This window comes from Cygnus olor, chromosome 1 (genome assembly GCF_009769625.2).
Source record: "Cygnus olor isolate bCygOlo1 chromosome 1, bCygOlo1.pri.v2, whole genome shotgun sequence".
NCBI lineage: Eukaryota > Metazoa > Chordata > Aves > Anseriformes > Anatidae > Cygnus > Cygnus olor.
The window spans coordinates 114,406,005-114,419,544 of NC_049169.1; the positions used below are offsets into that span (position 1 = coordinate 114,406,005).

Consider the following 13,540-nt stretch of genomic DNA (forward strand, 5'->3'; position numbering starts at 1 on the left):
AAATTGAAATATAGGCATATGTTTACATTACTCTGCTTAAATGCTTTCCTGGCGTAGGGGGTGGCCCTACACACCAAGTGCAGTGTTGAATCAGAGGTAGGTTTTGCCTGCTTTTCCCAGCACCAAGGCTATGTTTCTCTGAGTTCCCCTTTATTCCTCACCTCTCCGAAAGACGCCAGCCTCTCAGCCTGCCATGAACAGAAGCCCTTCAACGTGTGACCCTTCCCGGGGCTGTGTGCGCCCGATCGGAGCAGTGCTGTCTGCAGCAGGTTTGGAAGTGGTTCCCAACCTATCCTCTTGTATTTCCCCTGCAAAGGAGAAGAAGGAAATGGTGTTTCGTGCATCTCCTACGTGACGTCTATCTATCTATACCCTTGGAGCGGAGGGGGAGGCGGAAGGGAGCTGCCAGCAGCCCGTGGTGATTGATTCGTCCCTCGTTTTTATGCTGCACTGGAGCAACCCATTTCAAAACCTGACAGTGACTAATCAAAGGGAATATTTCTTGCTGGAAGTTCAAACTCCCTGAGTTGTTAGTGGGAAGGCAGCTATTAAATGGGCCTCTTTACCCATAACATCTATCTGGAAGCATTCGATCCTGCTCGAGCTTGAAGCCCGAAGAAAGAAATGTATTTGCCTGAAGCTATTTGCTTCAGTAGCTGTTGTCAAGTGAAACTTTCCCTCACTGATTGCAGCCACGGGGGTCAATGTGCATCAGTGGAGGTAAAAATCCTGCACCTCTCCCTTTTCTGCCGAGGTCCCGGAGGTGGTCCTGGGGGCAGATATGGGGTGCTCTTTGCTCCTCCTTGCCCTCCTCACCAGGTTGTCGTGGCTCATAAAGGGAAACCTCATGGCTCAGAGGGTGCCTGGGTGCAAGATTTCCCTCGGGCTGTGAACACCGAGGCAGCCTTGCTCTTAACCCAGAGCACGGAGCCCAACTTTCCCAGCGCTGCAGAGGGCTAGCCCCGCTCCGGCAGAATTTGCGGCTCCGTTAGCAGTGCCGGCATCACCACGGGGGTCTTTGCCTCCCTCCCCCCCCCCCCCAAATAAATGCGGAATAACCCCTTTTGTGGACAGTTGCTAACTTTCCCTTCCCTGCCGATCCCACTGCAGTGGCATCGCGAGGCTGTTACCTACGGGTGGGAGGGAGAGAGGAAGGGAGGGAGGGAGACGGAGGAGGAGGAGGAGGATAGAGGGAGGGAAAGAGAGACAGGCGGAGAGCTCGGGTTTCCACCGCCGCAGCCCTGCCTTCCCCGTCTCACCCCACAGCCCACGAGGGGCCAGAGGTGGCCACGCAGCAGCCGCCGTGGGATCGCCGGGCGGCGCGGGGGGGGAGAGCGGAGCGCAGGCAGCGCCTTGCGACCGCCGTGGGAGCCCACTCGCCGCAGCTCCCGTGCAGCACGGCCCTGAGAGCCGGAGGATGCGCGTGAGGGAAGGAGGTGCGGATCTCCAAGCGCAGGTAGGATCGTGATCACGCGTGGGGCCCCCGCTCGCCTGCCAGCCTTCCCCCGCGAGAGCAGGGTAAGACGAGGCAGCAGGTGCCGTCACACTTGCCGGGGAGCCAGTGGCGAGGCTTGCTCCGAAAAGCGGCGTCGAAGTCCAGAGCCCGCTACCTGTGAAATCCCGAGCTGAGCCCTGTGCGACCTCAAAGCGGTGGGGAGTTCGTCCCAAGGCTCAGGGCTGCAGCTTCCCTCCTGGGGTAAAAGGGGCAAGAGGTGCACCGCGCTCCTTGGCAGGAGAGGCACGCCGATCTGACAGGAGGCAGGTAGCAATCACTGCTCTCATTTGCCGGAGCATTTAGGGTAGGTTTTAATATCGAGGAGTGTTTTGGCCGCACGTGAACCTTCCCCCCAGCTACAGAACAGGTTCGATTTGGGCAGATGAGGTGCGATGTTTTTCTCGCTGTCCCGTGTGTTTGCTGAGACCTTGGAGAAAATGCTTTAAAAGATCCGTGAGGTACAGGTAAATAATTAAATTGAGCTGCCTCTGTTCTGGGTGGGACTATATGGTGGTGGAAAGCATATGGATGTGGGAGCTATAGGATAGGAAATATATGATGCCCGGGAACATCCTCCTAAAGTACTGGTTTGCCTCTTTAGTACACACGTAAATGCAAAGACTTAGTTAAACTGTTGTATTGATAGGGGAAAAATTAAACTTCAAACACTGGTAAAGAAATGGTGCCAAGAGGCAGCATGAAAGGAAAGGGCAGAGAAAGGCAGAAGGGCTCACCTACTCCGTGCGAGTGCTGCCCCAGGTTAAAATAGAAAATAAAAACACATCTAAAGGGTAACATCCTGCAAAGTTCTCATTCTACAGTGGCACTGGCTGGGCTGAGAAGCACTCTGTTTGTAAAAGATTTGAGTGACGTTACAATGTCTTTATTGGTAATTTTTCTTGGTTCAGACATTTTTCTGTACAGTGTGTGTAGCTATTTCTTCTCTGCATTGTTCTTCCCTCTTCCTTCACGTATCTTGAGATTGCTTCTGAGGGAGAAGAGCAAGACCCTCATCCTGTCTCAAATATCATTTTCAGGTTTGTTTTTCAATTTCATTGAGATGAAAAATCCAACTTGTAGCGCTACTTGTAAATGAGGGTGCAATACGTAATTAGTTTTGGGGGACACAAACTCATAAGTATAATTTTTGAAGCACAGTGCTCCCACAGATCAGTGAACCAGGCTTTTGGAGTCACAGCACTGAAACCAAGAGCTGAAGGAAGAATTGTTGTCATTGATTTATTTCATTATGAAGGCAAGAGAGTGGCTGTGAGTTGTACATTACTCCTGTTCAGCACAATGAACCACATTGTCTCATGCTAGGGAAGGCTGCTCTGGTGCATCCAGATGTGGACAGCCATTAGCCTTTGGCATGATCAGGAGTTTGGTATGTAGCAAGTGAAAACAGTAATTGTATTACACCCATTGATTCACAAGGTAATAATAAAAAAGGAAGAGAGTGCATTGGCATTGAAGAGAAATCCAGAAAGGGACATTTGGCATGGAGGCTGTGAAGGGAGGACGGAGACAGAAAGTTTTCAGACCAAACTTTTGGATGAAATGACTACCAAGAAGGGTCTGTGAGGGCGAGGAGGCTGCGCCCAGAGGCGCCGCCATCTTCTCCATCCGCTAGGCAGGACGCCTCTCTGCTGGTTGCCTGCCAGCTCTCCATTGATCGCCCGTATTCAGTAAAAGCATCCCAATATGCTCCTAAAAATGAGGAAAAGTGACAGCTCTGGGTGCTGGGCTGCAGTGGCTGCCCCTGAGCTGACAGCCTGAGCTTTGCGCAGGGAGCTCCTGTCACAGCCTCTGCTGCCCTGCTGTCCTCCTGCCTCCTGAGAAAGGACTTTGGCCCCATTAACTGCCCGAACTGGTATTTTGGTGGGCTTTTTTCAGAGCCAGGATGTCATCAAGAGGATTTTGTAGGAAGCTTGGAAAAGCAAAATTACATTTAAAACAGAAGTTAGTTTTCCTACTTGGCTAAGTTCCCTGGAAGTGCATTTCTTTTTGACTCTTCAGATGCAGCATTTCTTTCCTGTGGTGTTACGGGAGCAGCTCCACTTCCTGCGAAACTTTTTGCTGGTTTTGAGAGCAACGCTGTGTTTTGGTCTGAGAATATTCTGGCTTTTCCCAATGAGTGTTACGAGCACATGGTCATGGCTGTGTCAATGAGGTCAGCGTGCATCAAGAGCACGCAATTCTTGGTGAATTTTTTAACAAGGAGAAAGATGCAGCCTCTGATGAAGAAGGTCCAAAGCTCTGTGAAAACATGCTCGCCCTGGTCTGTATTCTCCTGTAGGTATTGGCCACCAGGGTACTAAGGTGTGCACCTCTGGCCTGGGCCATTTCAGGAATGGAAATCTGCACATGTGGTGCTGCTGTGTCTGAACTGGGAAGACTGTGTCTGGCGGATGGGAGCCATGAACCTTTGTTCTCTCCTCACGCCTCTCTTGCTTGTGAATGCTGTGTGGCAAAATGTTTGTGTGCCTGGATGATGCACCTGAGAGAGCTGCCATGCTAAGGCTGTGCTTATATGCATGTGCTTGCTCCTTTGCCTACCGGTGCTGTAGTTCACCTCTAGTATATTACTTGGGTACTATGGGAAACATCATTCAGAGAAGGAATTGGCATAAACTGCTCCCTGAAGAGGTAAGAAGCGAGAAGGAGCTGCAGCAGGTCAGGCAGCTATTCTAAAACTGTCTGTGCTATAGCACAGGCATAGGAGATCTAGGGCAAGCAGGTGAAACCTTCAGAGGCTTTTCCTCCATTATTGAATTTTAAAAAGTTTTATACTTATAAGTCTCTCTCTCTCTCTCTTTTTTTTTTTGGTCATGTTCTTTCTTCGATTATTAGGAAAAAAGTTTCTCTACTTGTTACAACTGTAACAGTGTTTAGGCTGTATTGATCATGATGCTTAAAAATACAGCTGTATGCATATATCTGAATGCAGATCCTGTACACATAGAATTTCCGTGGGATGAGTATTATTCTAGAATTTAACACATCTCTCAAATCTGTTTTTTACCCTAGAACTACTTAATTTTTCAAAGATGGACTTGTTTCTACTCTTCATTTTTTAAAGAAAAAATGTTTTTCATTCCTCGTAAGATCCAAAGTAGTAAATAAAACAAGCGCAATCTTCTACGAAGGCAATTCAATTTGCTGGTACAGTTACATGGTCAATAGGTCAAATGTGCATTAGCAGCATAATGACGGAGAACAAGCCAGGCAGCACAGTAGGATTTGCAAATTGGTGACAATAACACTCCTTCTCCATCCGTCATGTAGCTGCTCACTTGCAGCATAGGAGGACTCTTTGGATAGGCAAGGTTAGGGGTGTCTGTAACTCTGTGTAGGACTGGTAGCACAAGCACCCTGGGTTGACGTGTGATCCTGCAGCACAGAAAGGGTTTTCGGCTGCCTGGCTCTCTCCTTCCACCTGCCCCTCAGGCTATTTAACCTGCAGTGCCACCTGCCCCACAAGGAAGAGTCTTCTTTAAATGTTTTTCCATTTAAAAATAATAGGAAAAGCATTCCTTGTGAGGGACCAGAGTCCACAAGTCTTGTTCACATGGCTTCTATCTTGTCTTGGTGGCAATCCCATTATGGTTACTACTGGTAGAATAAAATACTATTGTTTGTGAAAACAGAGAGAAAAACAAAACAAAAACCAAACTGAAACAAAACAAAACAACACCAGGATTTGGCTGTAAATAAAGTGTCTAGCAACTCCATGTTTCAGTGACAGAAACTGGCTTGTATGAAGCACAAGAACAATGTCTTGCATAGATTTGCTGATGGACTGACGAGGGGAGAAAATTCTGATATTGAAGGTTGATGACAAGTAGCAGGGAGAAAAAGGCTTCCTGTGATCTGACAGAAAGACCAAAAGACAGCTTTCCCCTGTCCTTTGCCCTTTTTGGTTTTCCATCTTCCTTGCCAGCCAATCTTGACTTTCAGTTTGCTGCTGTGCGTAGTTCCTTCTGAAGTGAAAAGAGATGTTTTAAAGCACTGTGGAGGAGACATTTAGCCACACTGCCTCAGTTGCTACCTGCGTTCAGTTGGAGGTGGCATCGTGGCCTGGATCGGCCACCATGGGTGGTGGCCCCGTGGGATGTGGGCACCAAGAACTTTCTTGGGCAGGGGTCAGCTGGTGCTTCGAGGGGGCAAGGCAGAGTTGTGCGTCCCTGGGCATTGCTTTATTTCAGATACGGGTCAGATGGGTTGGCTGGCCCTAGCTTCTGAGCTTGGCCTAATGAGGGAACCCAGCTGCCCATCAAAGGAACAATTTTTCTCCCCTTGAAATGTTAGCCCAGCCACTGCCTCGCCAGGGACCTTGACTTTGGGAGCTCAGAGCTGGCCCCCGCTCTTCTAAAATGCTTGTGTTTAGGAAAAAAATAAATGTTTCCTGCTGTACTTGACATTTTCTAATTATCTATGCACATTTAATCCCTCTGTGTGTCCTGCTGAGCTTCTGAGAAAGCAATTTAAAGGCTTTGTTCCAGTGAAAATCAAAATTTAGCAGGTATTAGTAGTGCTTACACCAGGACACACGCTACTTTTGCTTATTAGGAAAGGCAAATTGGCATTCCTCTGCTGGCTTTAGCTGTGCCTGAGGTTCCTACTCCCGTTTGCATGTTTCAATGACAGCCAGGCTTTTTTTTCAAGGGTCTGCCTTGTAGCAGCCGCGTGCTTCTCTCTTGTACAAGGTGGTGACTGCTGCTGATGGTCAGAAGTGCTTGGGTTGTCTTGTGCTTTGGGTCCTTCATGGCCACTGCCTGCAACCTCAGTGCAAAGCCAACGGTGATCACCCACTGCACTCAGTAGTATGGGAGCAGCAGCTTTGCCCCAGAAAAATTTAGCAACCTTTAGTTCTTTAAATTGGTATTTTGAATCTTTTTCTCATGGGGACTCTAGACCTACTTACCTTCTCTGCTGCCAGCCAGATGGCTTTCCCTGACCCATATGGCACGTAGCCCTGATCTCCTGGTGCTGTTTAGATAATTATACTGATTAACAGACCTCAAAGGGGTGATGGATTAATTTTGATGGAATAACTAGGTTCAGTCAAATGAGTTAACATGACCCATTCATGGCAGAACACAAAGGAATTTAGCAAGGGTCAGCGTTGTAGCAGACACCCCAGAAAATTTGCTCAGCATGGCAAACTTCCACCACACTTGGGAAACCTCCTGGGACAGCAAAGATGCATTTTCCCCTTTCTCCTCCTTTGCTGAGAGAAATGAAATTCAGGGAGGTTTTATCTTGGTGAGTGCCAGCGAGCTCCAAGTTGCTGTTTTGCTGCTTTCCAGATCACCCTGAGACTCAGGCTGGAAGTGGCTCCTGGTTCTCCAGCAAAGAGCTGCCACTTCAGGCCCCTGGGGATCTTCCCGAGCCGAACTGCAAAGACCCCCAATACCTAATGAGTTCAGCTGCTTGCAAGGCAGAGGGCGGCAGCTCAGCTGTCTGGGATCGCAGACCTACATTACCTTCTCCTTTCCTTCCTTTGCTCATTTTGGGTGTGTGCCAGGACAGTGCCCAGCTACAGGCTGCCGTAGCTCTGGTCCCAGGCTTTAGCACAAACCTGGCTGGATCTACCGGAGCCGTATCACACCCTGCCAGGCTGGGTGAACAAACCCCTCTCTAGGACATGAAGCAGGTAATTTTTTAGCAACGCGCTACATGAAAATATTTTGCAGTTGCAACAATAGGAGATGGAAAAAGCCTTGAGATAATTACAAACTGCAATTTCTGACTCAGATCAGAGAGAAAACTCAAATAGACCTTAATGCAAAAGGATTTTCTCTAAAGCCTAAAAGATTTATTTTGATGCGAGGGTGCTCTTCAAAATAACCTACGGAAAAGAGACTGATTGCTAATAAGTCTCCATTGTTTTCTAGACCACCTTCTGTAGACTTATTGTTCACTTCACATTAACATTTCCAGGACTCTTCCATAAAGATAGCTGCTCACAGGCTGGAAATCTTGAATCACAGGCTGTATTATTTGTCAGATGCAGACAAAGGAGAAAAAATACAGTGGAAGTCAAATTTAATTTAGCAACCACGTGTCTTGTCACACCTAACCCATGCTGTAGAACAATGCTTCAGGCTGGATGACTGCTAAATGCACTCGTGGCCATCTTGTGCTGTTTAAACATGACAGAAACCATTGTTTTCCACCCATCTTTCGTATAATAGCAATTTTCCCAGGAAATGAGGGAGACAGAGCATCTGCTTCACCCATTAAGCTAACCCTGCTGTTTACAGGTAGGATGAGGGTGAGATGGGGGCTCAGGAGCCAGTGCCGGTAGGATTTAATTCCCTGATAAGACATTTTACATGGTCCCTTGAATCTTCCTACCTCTGCGAGAGGGAAGGAGAGAAGAAGCACCTGGTCTGGGGCTTGTGGGGGTCTGCAGGGCTGGGGGCAGTGGCACGTTGCTGCAGCCAGGGTGAGCGCCCGGACCAGGGCTCAGCATGGGATGCAGACGGGTCGGGAGGCAGTAAAAGGTGAGCCCCCAGCCTGTGAATGCCTGAGGTGCTGCTCATACCTCTGAGGGATGATGCAGAAATTTCATTTGAGAAAAAAATAATAAATAAATAGTTCACAGTTCCACAGTTCATAAGTCTATATTTGCTTTTGGTGATTAAATCTATGACAAAAGCCAGCATTTCCCAGCTGTCAGAAGAGACTTTGCTCCAGGAAGTCAATATTTCTTATCAGAGGCCACTGACCCACTGGCAGTAGGCAGGGACCTGCTGTGATACTGCATGTTTACGTTACATGTGACTTTCAAAGTTTACAACTACCTTTCACAATTAACATAAATATGCAAACATTTGCATAGCCGGCACATCTATAGACAGCATGCTTCTTCTTTCAATCTGCAGATTGAAAAGGAGGATGGATACTTCCCAGGATACCTGCCAGGATGTGTGGTGGGGACTGCTCTGCCAGCCACCCACCCCAGGGGCTTTTTGCTTTTTTTCTTTTTGCAGATGTGTTACCAGTGACCAAACCCAGAAGCGACGTGAGAGGTAGCTGCAGTCAAGCCATCATCAGTCTGATTCTGCTGAGATCAGGTAAAGTGAGCGTGGTGTGTTATGGTTGCTTGCTTTTGAGGATTTCCGAAGAAGTTTTAATGGGCTTCCACTGAAGGAAGGGCTTATCTGAAGGGCTTCTGTTTGCAAATGTCCTGGAAGTCCTGCTACAGAGCAATGGCAGACCCTTGAACAGCCTCATGAGAGGCAGTGACAGGAGCAGACCCCTTCTGCAGTTCTGTTGGCATTCTCAGAACATCATAATATATATATATAATGTATATATATACATATATACACACACATATGCATATGTATATATACATATATACAGACATATATATGCATATATATATATGCATTTCCTGCTATCTACACTCTCACACAATTTTACACATGCATTTAGTTAAAACAACTTTTGAATTAATCCCAAGTAAGCTATATATACATGAAAAAAAAATCAGATTTGAGGAATATTCAATTTAAAGACAATATTTTCAATACAAGTGGCAGAAGAAACGTGAAATTTGTTTGCATTTTCAAAAATGATTAGTGAATCATTACAGAAATACATTTCACTATGGGAGGAGTATCAGGATCCAGGACTCCGATTCTGCTCATTTCATGCTTTTGTGGATACCTATCAAAATTAATGGGACTGTTCTTACAGGTAAGGTGAGCTGGACTTGGTCTCAGGCACACCTGGCTGGACTTTAAAATATATTTACGCCTGTAATGAAAAACCTGTTCATTGCATGGAAAGGGAATAAGCTGTGTCTGGATTTGTGCAATTTGAGGGCACTAGAGTGGCTTGGGGGAGTCCAGGCAGAACTGTCCTACTCAGAAGGCAGAGATCAAGTTTCCCTGAAATCTGCATCTCTGAGGCTTGTCAGCTCCTTCTTTTTTTGTGTTTTTGGATGTAAGGCCAGATCAAATTCATTGTTAGGGAGGGGGGGAAGAGGAAGGGAAAGCTTTTCCCCCAGTGAGAATTCCTGGTGTTCTGAAACAGGAGCTGGTGGGGTCAGGGACTGCGGAGCTCAGGCATCAGGCTTTTCTCAACAGGTTAATTTATGAAGGTATATAATCCTTTTTGGCACTGTGGCCTTTTTGGCTTTACTTCCATTGTTTTTGTCTCTCTTAGGATTTGTACTAGGTTTGTAACCAGTTACGCAGCACATTAATCTGTCACAAGGATGACCGAATGAGTGTTGTTGTTGTTGATGGGACCTCTTTCACCTAAAAGCATAGGAGCGTACAGACTACCCCCTTTTCCCCTCAGCATGCCCTAGTGAGTCACCTGAATTCTGCAAAAGGGGAAAAATCCCAGCAATCTGACCCACTGCTTTTTTTTTTTTTTTTTTACAAGCAGCTGACCCAATGTCAAATAAACGGCTCATGGCCCTTCCAGCAGCAAGACCGGGAGCAGTCTCCGGGTTGGTGCAAGAGTCCCACGGGATGCAAAGAAAATGAAGACGGGAGGAACCTGGTTAGGTCTGCTAATGGGCCAGGGCTTGCTGGCTTCAAGAACCAGACATTTTTCCAGTGAATGGATAAATATGGTATTTAAAAAAACTATTACTGTTATTCTCTCTCATCTGGCATGAGCACATATCTGCCTCTTCCCCACTGTCTGGCTTGTGAGACAGGTCTGAAGCATTGGTCAGGGTGGCCTGGTGTTGGTGAGCCCTCTTGTGTGGGTTTGTGAGGATATATGGGCTTGGGGCCAGGTTCAGGGAAGCACGAGTGCAAATTTGATTGCCAGCAGAATGCCTTGTAGGGACGATCCTCAGAGAAAAAGTATGTGGGTGAGTGCCCTGAAAAAGGTAGCTTTTAATTAGAGATGACCTGGCTTTAAATCCCTACGCAGGGAGTTTTGTATACAGCACTGAAAGGAACTAGATATTTTTTAATATGCCATTCCTTCTTGTTTCTTTCAGATGGATTTCACAAAACTCAAGATTCTTGTTTGCCTTGTAGGGCTTAGCTGTGCCAGCTTCTGGTTTTCTTACATGAATTTGACCAAACTCTGTATATTCTGTGAAAAAAAACAGAATTCCTTACTACCTACACAGACTTTTAGGAGAATCCAAGGAAGCTTCTTGCAGCTCCCAGATATAGATTGCCATAAGAACCCGCCTTTTCTCGTCCTGCTTGTGGCATCCTCATACGAGCACAGCAATGCCAGGATGGCCATCCGGCAAACCTGGGGGAAGGAGAGAATGGTGGCCAGCAAACGCCTTGTGACATATTTCCTCCTGGGAACCACTGTGAATCTCACACAGCAGGCTGACATCACTGATGAAAGCCAAAAATACAAAGACATTATTCAAAAGGACTTTATAGACACATACTACAACCTGACTTTGAAGACCATGATGGGAGTTGAGTGGATTCACAAGTTTTGTAACCAGTCCAGCTTTGTGATGAAAACCGACACAGATGTGTTTGTCAATGTTTTTCACCTCACTGAGCTGCTTCTAAGGAAAAATAGGACCACAGGGTTCTTCACAGGCTTTTTAAAACTGCACGAGTACCCCATAAGGGAGAGAGGCAGTAAGTGGTACGTGAGCATAGAAGAATATCCAGGAAAGACCTACCCACCGTTTTGTTCAGGGACTGGCTATGTTTTATCCACTGATGTTGCTAGTCAGATCTATAATGTTTCAGAGAGCATTTTGTTCATCAAACTGGAGGATGTATTCATAGGACTGTGCCTTGCCAAATTAAACATTCAGCTGGAAGAGCTTCATTCAGAGCAGACATTTTTTCCAGAAAAGATTACATTCTCTGTTTCTCGCTTTAAGAAAATTGTGATGTGCCATAAAGTAAAACCATCTGAACAGCTGAGCTACTGGAATCGCTTAGTGACAGAAGAACACAGAGGAGTGCTCTAGCACATTCCCTGATTTAATTAACAAGCTGAAATGCTCCAAATTTACAGGGCTGCTCTTGACTCCAGCAAAACTCCCAGTTAATTCTAGACCCATCATGTTAAAGACAATTTTCATGGTTATTTTAATCTCCATTTCTGCCTCAGAACACTGTAACCTCTTTCTCTCCTATTCACTCCCATATCTTTCCATCCCTTCTCTATATAAGCAATTACTAATTTTTTTTTCTAAGAGATGCAGGCACACAAAACTGTCCTCTCCATGGATCAACTCTCCAAATCTTGCTGCTACAGGACTGGGAACATATCTACAGTGAAAAAAAAAAAATAATCAAAGTTCCTTCATTCAGAGAAAAAAATTGCACTACCTTCTCTGTCTCCCTTGATAGATTACTGCATTTGCACTCATCTGTGCAGGCATTTAAGAAAAGGTGATTGCTGCTGTCAGGGCATTCCCCTCCTGGCACAGGGAACCACAGCTCTGCAGTTGTGCCTTTGCAGTGAGCTCTGCGAAGGCAAAACTGCATAGTGGCACAGATACTTCCTTCAATCTACACGTATTTTTTTTTTCAGAGATGGAAGAATTTTCCCATGCAGCACTCCTGGGATAACCCTAGGTATTGCAGACCACCTTGTGAACATGTAAGACTACACATGAAATGCGTAACATGAAATGTGCATTTGTTTCCCTGTACATGCCACCCATTTGAAATGATCATATGGTAGAGATGGATCCATATCACAGAATCACAGACTGGTTGAGGTTGGAAAGGTCCTCTGGAGGTCATCTGCTCAAACAGGGCCACCTAGTGCCAGTTGCCCAAGACCACTTGGGTTTTGAGTAACTCCCAGGAGGAGACCCCACAGCTCTCTCGGCAGCCTGTGCTAGGGCTCCCCACCCACACAGCACAGAAGTGCTGCCTGGTGTTCAGACGGAGGCTCCTGGGCTCCACTTTGTGCCCACTGCCTCTTGTCCTGGCACTGGGCACCACTGAAAAGGGCCTGGCTCTGTCCTCTTTGCACCCTCCCTTCAGGTATTTATGGACATTGATGAGATCCCCCTGAGCCTTCCCTTCTCCAGGCTGAACAGCCCCAGCTCTCTCATCCTCTCCTCACAGGAGAGGTGCTCCTGCCCCTTCATCATCTTGGTGACCCTTCACTGGACTCTTCCAGATGTCCATGAGGAGGGTCTCTGCAGACTGTCCAGGTCTCTCTATTGCAATAGACCCAGGAGATGCCATTTACATTTATGCCTCGCTTTGATTGATTGAAAGCTACTGTAAATGGTTTATCAAGGCTAAACTAGATTCCTTAAAGTGAACTAAATAATATATCTGAGATAGATGTTTTCCCTGTGAGGAACTGGGTGTGTATGGTGGAAAAGACAGCAGGATTTTTCTTTTATAAACGAGACCTAATAAGAGAATATGGCCAAGTAATCATTCAGGCTAGGAAGCTCATTTCTTATTTCATTACCAACTAAAGACTCAGGAAATCACTGGGATGTCTGTAGGTTGCATAGATAAGGAATTGAGTCCTTACAGCAGATGCAGAGAAAACACATTTGGGCAGGGAGGCAGGAGTTCATAAATTCATGAGTTATTCAATACTCCTATTTCATTTGATCCACGCAAAGAAAAGGTCAGTTTTACCAGCAAAGAAAGATCGAATGCCTGTGGAGTGCATGAAATATATTTTCCAGAGAGCAGCAAGAGTGGGGCTGCTCCCTAGGAGAAGTGAGCTGGGATCTGAGCAGATCCCTGCCATGGCTGGCAGGGTTCAGCCCTACACAGCCATGTGAGGGAGCAGAACCGCCAGGCCCAACCAAGAGTCCAGATCATAATGGTCATGAGTTTGGTCCTGAGATCAATGGTGGGCCATAGCGATGACAGGTGGGGTCAGGATTAGGACCGGTGAGGGGAAGCAGGGTCAGACACGGCCCTGGGATGGCAGAGCAGAACCCTCCCTACAGAGCGATGAGGTTGTGCTCCACAAAACGCCCCATGGTCCCAATCTCCATGTTACCCTGGCCCAGCCGGGCAGTGCTGGGCTCTCCTTCCAGCCCGAGCCTCGTGGTTTCCTCACGGTGAAAGCCAGGAGGGGTGGGAAGTG

The 13,540-nt window shown here is 46.8% G+C and overlaps 1 protein-coding gene across 2 annotated transcripts; it reads left to right on the forward strand.

Moving 5' to 3' along the window:
* The first annotated feature begins 1,208 nt into the window (after nt 1-1,208).
* B3GALT5 (beta-1,3-galactosyltransferase 5) lies at nt 1,209-12,524 on the forward strand. Of its 2 annotated transcripts, none has more exons than XM_040577787.1 (4): nt 1,209-1,456; nt 8,497-8,580; nt 9,908-10,097; nt 10,476-12,524. In XM_040577787.1, exons 3-4 carry the CDS (start codon nt 10,005-10,007, stop codon nt 11,430-11,432), a joined length of 1,050 nt encoding a protein of 349 aa, XP_040433721.1. In that variant the 5' UTR covers nt 1,209-1,456; nt 8,497-8,580; nt 9,908-10,004; the 3' UTR covers nt 11,433-12,524. The 2 variants fall into 2 exon arrangements, with proteins under 2 accessions (XP_040433721.1, XP_040433731.1); XM_040577797.1 differs by lacking the exon at nt 1,209-1,456 and adding an exon at nt 7,073-7,154.
* Nucleotides 12,525-13,540: the final 1,016 nt, after the last annotated feature.